Raw genomic sequence first — 4,044 nt, 5'->3', positions numbered from 1 at the left:
ATGAGCTTGGGACATTGGGAGATCCACATTCTTTCATGGAAAGGGACTGCATGTAAATGGGATGGCAGCTGCGTCTCCAAACACAAGGCCTTCTTTGAGAACCCAAAAAGCACATTTTGAGTCTCAGCTCAGTGACAATGCCCTAATCCAGAGGTTCCCTAATCCTGCTCCTTCATCATGTGTGGGGTATGCGCTGTACAGAATCATATCTATGCTAACAAGCAACAGGAATTGTGCTCCCACAGCTTTAGCTTTATCCAGCCCCATCCTACCCCCTGCACATCACCTGGGGGGACTTGGCATCTTTGGAGGGGTCTCACTGCACCCAGCTTGGAAGGCCAGGATGGCCCAAACCTTTTGGTGCCAAAAGGAGAAGTGCCCTCATCCCTGGGCAGCAGAAGCCACCACCTCCCTCCCTCTGGCCTCAGGAAAAGCTGGAGCCACCAGCTGCCCACACCAGCCACCCCTTCAGAGAAAGGGCTTCGGGGTCAGGGAGTGTTTGGTCACTTCTCATTTTGCTTGGAGGCGATTTCCTTCCCGTTACCTATTGCCAGAGCCCATTATCTATTGCCAGAGACCAAAGCCTGCTGCCAGACTGGTGCTCTGTTCCCTGCTCCAACATTCCCCTTCTCCCTGCTTCCTCCAGGCTTCTCCCTGCCCCACGCTCCCCCTCACCAGGGTTCCCCATCTCTGTCCCCGCGAATGGATGCTGTGCCCCTGGAGTCACAGCTGGGGTGTGCTCTGCCAGATGTGCAAATCCACCCTGCTGCCCCTTTTGCTCAGGGGCTGCGGTTTGGCTGCACTGGGGTGGGAAAGGGAAGAAGGGAGGAGGTGGGGAAGCAGAAGGCGAGGGCAGGCTAAGATTTCTCCCCCAGAAGCTGACTGCATGGAGTGACAAGGTGGCACTGCAGCCCACAAGGTCCAGGGGGACAACCTCAGGAAAAGGTCCTCAAAATGCAACAAGTTTCACAAGGAGCTGAGCCATGGGGATCTCAGGATTCCTCAGGAGCCAGGACAGAGCGGACAACCAGCTCCCTGCTCAGTAGGACCAGCTCAGAACACCCAGCAAAATCATTGCGATTCCCAGTGCTGTATCCCCACTCGAACACAACCCAGCCTCAGGCTCTCCTTTCCCACCTCGATACTGGGATTTGAAGGGCAGGAATTTCAAAGGGGAAAAATGCAAAGGATCCTACAGCAGGTTGCATCCCTGCCGGTGCCTCCAGGCACGGCCGGGATGGAAATAACTGTGCTGTCCTCCTGGCAGCTGAGTGCACACGCACCCAGGCTCAAGGAACACAGCTCCCGCAGAACTCTCAACTCAAAGCCAGCACACCGGGCACATTCCCGAGCATCCCCGAACACCCGGCATGCCACCCGCGGCTGAAGGAAGCCGCGCTCCTCGCCCTGCCCGCATCAGCCTCCCGCCGTGGGGAAAGGCAAACGCAGATGCCTCAAAACGCAACGCTTCAGCGTTCATCCCAGCACCGAAACTCGGCATTTTAAGACGCCGCATTCCAAAAGCTGCAGCTTCCTTTGGGGAAGCCCCGCAGCCGGATATGCTCAGCGCTCCGGCACATCACGAATTGGATACCAAACCACCAAGGAGAGAAGAATTGCTTTAGCAAACTGTTACCTGGATAATTTTCCCGAGCCCCTGTGCTGTTGCCAGGGAAGGATCAGGACTGGCAGAGCCTGAGATCTGTGCACAAGCCACACAAAACCCCTCTGCATCCCTGGCCACCAAACCAGCTCAGCAAAAGTTCCTAAGCACCGATGGAAGCAGAGGAGCCCAGAGTTCCCTTCCTCTGACAAACCGACCGCAACAACTTCGCCTCAGCCACGGGAATATTCGCAAATCGTTTGCAAGGAGATGTATAGAAAATAGACGATGGAGTGGGTGCAGCTTTCAATATATTTGCTCTAGGACATAGTAACAGGCACAGGCACTAAAGCAAACACGGACAGGGGAATTAGGGCGGGAGCTTCTGCTGGGCTCGTTTTAAATTACAAAGTGCCGAGACAGCCAGGTCTACGCTACACTCTAGAGTCAAAGGGCTGCCCCCGCGTGTCCCGGGGAACATGCACGCAGCCAGCGGAGGCGTTTCCTACAGCTGCATCGCCTTGTGCCTAGAACGAGCTGGAAATGTCATTGAACAAAACCTAATGGATAAACGGGATCGGAAAAGCACTTCGCTTCCCGGGGGCAGCAGCTGGACTTGTTCTCCCATTTGCAGAGAAAATAAAAGGGAAAAAAAAAAAAAAAAGGAAATCGAGTTCAACTTTGCACCTGTCAAATAGAAATCTAATAGGAAAGAGAGCTGTACATGGTCGAAGTCAAGTCCAGGCTCCAGGAACGTCCAGGAGGACAGTTTCAGGTACTGCCCGCGGCTTCCCGGGCTGAGCCAAGCAAACTGCCGAGTCGCGCACCCGGGCGTGGGAGCGCCGGGGCTGTGCATGCCAACACCCCGCGGGACCCCGCGGGCACCGCCAGGGGGGAGCGGTACAGCCCGGTGCCCTGCGGGAGCCGCGGGCTCGGAGAGGGCGCGGGAAGGGGGAGCCGCTCCGGAGCCCCGCAGGCCGGTCCCCCCGCTCCGGCGCGCCCCAGCGCCCGCCCCGAGGCCGGCTCTCCCCGCAGTGCCGGGGCGAGGCGGGGCCGAGCCGGCTGCCGGGGGCGCGGTCAGAGGCCGGGCGTGCCGGCGCAGCGCGGGTCGGCGTCCTGCTCGTAGCGGTAGTGGTAACCCTCCATCTGGTCGCGGCACGCCTCGCGCAGGTTGTGCAGCCAGCGCTTGATGCCGCGGCGGTTCAGGTAGAGCACCATGAGGAACACAACGCCGATGAGCGCCAGCACGATGCCGAAGAAGACGTAGGAGGCGGTCTCCAGCTCGCCGGGCTCGCCGCCCTCACTGCGGGCGCAGGCCAGCGCCTCGGGCCGCAGGCGCAGCAGCGCCGTGCCGCGCAGCCCCGGCGGCCCCGCGCAGCGCAGGCTCCGCGCGTCGAGCACGCGGGCGGCGGCGGCGCGCAGCCAGGCCAGGAAGGGCCGCAGGCCGCAGTCGCAGCTTAGCGGGTTGGCGCCCAGGCTCAGGCGCAGCCCCCGCAGCTCCGGTGCGTCCAGGCTGCGCAGCTCAGCGGCCGCCAGCCGCCGCAGGGAGTTGTTCCGCAGGTCCAGCTCCTCCAGGCCGGGCGGCAGCAGGGCGGCCGGCAGCGCCTGCAGCGCGTTGCCCGCCAGCTCCAGGCGCTGCAGGCTGAGGTTGCGCATGGCCAGGGAGAGCTGCTCCTCCAGCGGGGCCGCCAGTAGCGCCTGGTTCAGCTGCAGCGTGCGCAGCAGTGGGACCCCGGCGAAGGCGCCGGCGGCCACCGAGAGCAGCGGGTTGTGGCTCAGGTCGAGGGTGCGCAGGGCGGGCAGGCCTTGCAGGGCCATGTCCTCGATGGTGTGGATGTTGTCGTGGCGCAGGCGGAGCAGGCGGAGGTCGTGCAGCGGAAGGGCGGCGAAGGCGGCGCGGGACAGGACGCTCAGGTTGCTGCCGGCGATGCTGAGGTTGTGCACGGCGGCCGGCAGCTCCCTCGGGGGCTCCTCCAGCCTCTCGTAGCGGCACTGCACCAGCTCCGGGGTGGCCACGCAGTAGCAGGCGGAGGGGCAGGCGGCGGGGGCGGCGGCGGGGGGCACGGCCAGCGGCAGCAGGGCGAGCCCCAGCCAGGGCAGCCAGCGCCCGCCGCCCGCCGGCCGCGCCTGCCTGCGGGCCATGCTGCCCGCGCGGGCATGCAGCGCCGGGCCGGGCCGGGCCGGGGGCCGCGGGGGCGTCGCTCCTGCCTCGCCGCAGCCCCCCGGGGCCGATCTGCCTCCGGCTCCGCGCCCGCACACGGCGGCTCTGCCGGCAACGCCGGTCGCGCCGCTGCCCAAATCGGGCCGGGGGGGTGGTGGGGGGTGGGGGGGGGGGGAGTGGAAAGGGAGGAGAGCAAGGAGGAGGAGGAAGAAGAGAAGGGGACAGGCTGGGGCTGCCCGGCGCTGCGCGATGGGCTGGGGAGCGCCGCGGGCGGTGGCCG

General features: G+C 64.0%; 1 protein-coding gene across 1 annotated transcript; it reads right to left on the bottom strand.

Annotated features, from left to right (window-relative positions):
• Positions 1-2,680: 2,680 nt before the first annotated feature.
• Positions 2,681-3,745, bottom strand: TPBGL (trophoblast glycoprotein like). The gene has a single exon (XM_021544031.1). It carries the CDS (start codon positions 3,743-3,745, stop codon positions 2,681-2,683), a length of 1,065 nt encoding a protein of 354 aa, XP_021399706.1.
• Between the last annotated feature and the right edge of the window lie 299 nt (positions 3,746-4,044).

The sequence above is a fragment of the Lonchura striata genome, chromosome 2 (assembly GCF_046129695.1).
Source record: "Lonchura striata isolate bLonStr1 chromosome 2, bLonStr1.mat, whole genome shotgun sequence".
Taxonomy (NCBI): domain Eukaryota; kingdom Metazoa; phylum Chordata; class Aves; order Passeriformes; family Estrildidae; genus Lonchura; species Lonchura striata.
Note: the sequence above shows the minus strand (reverse complement) of the source record. Positions and strands in the feature narration are given on the sequence as shown.

Coding starts and splice junctions, on each gene's coding strand:
- TPBGL (XM_021544031.1), bottom strand. CDS start 3,745: ATGGCCCGCAGGCAGGCGCGGCCGGCGGGCGGCGGGCGCTGGCTGCCC.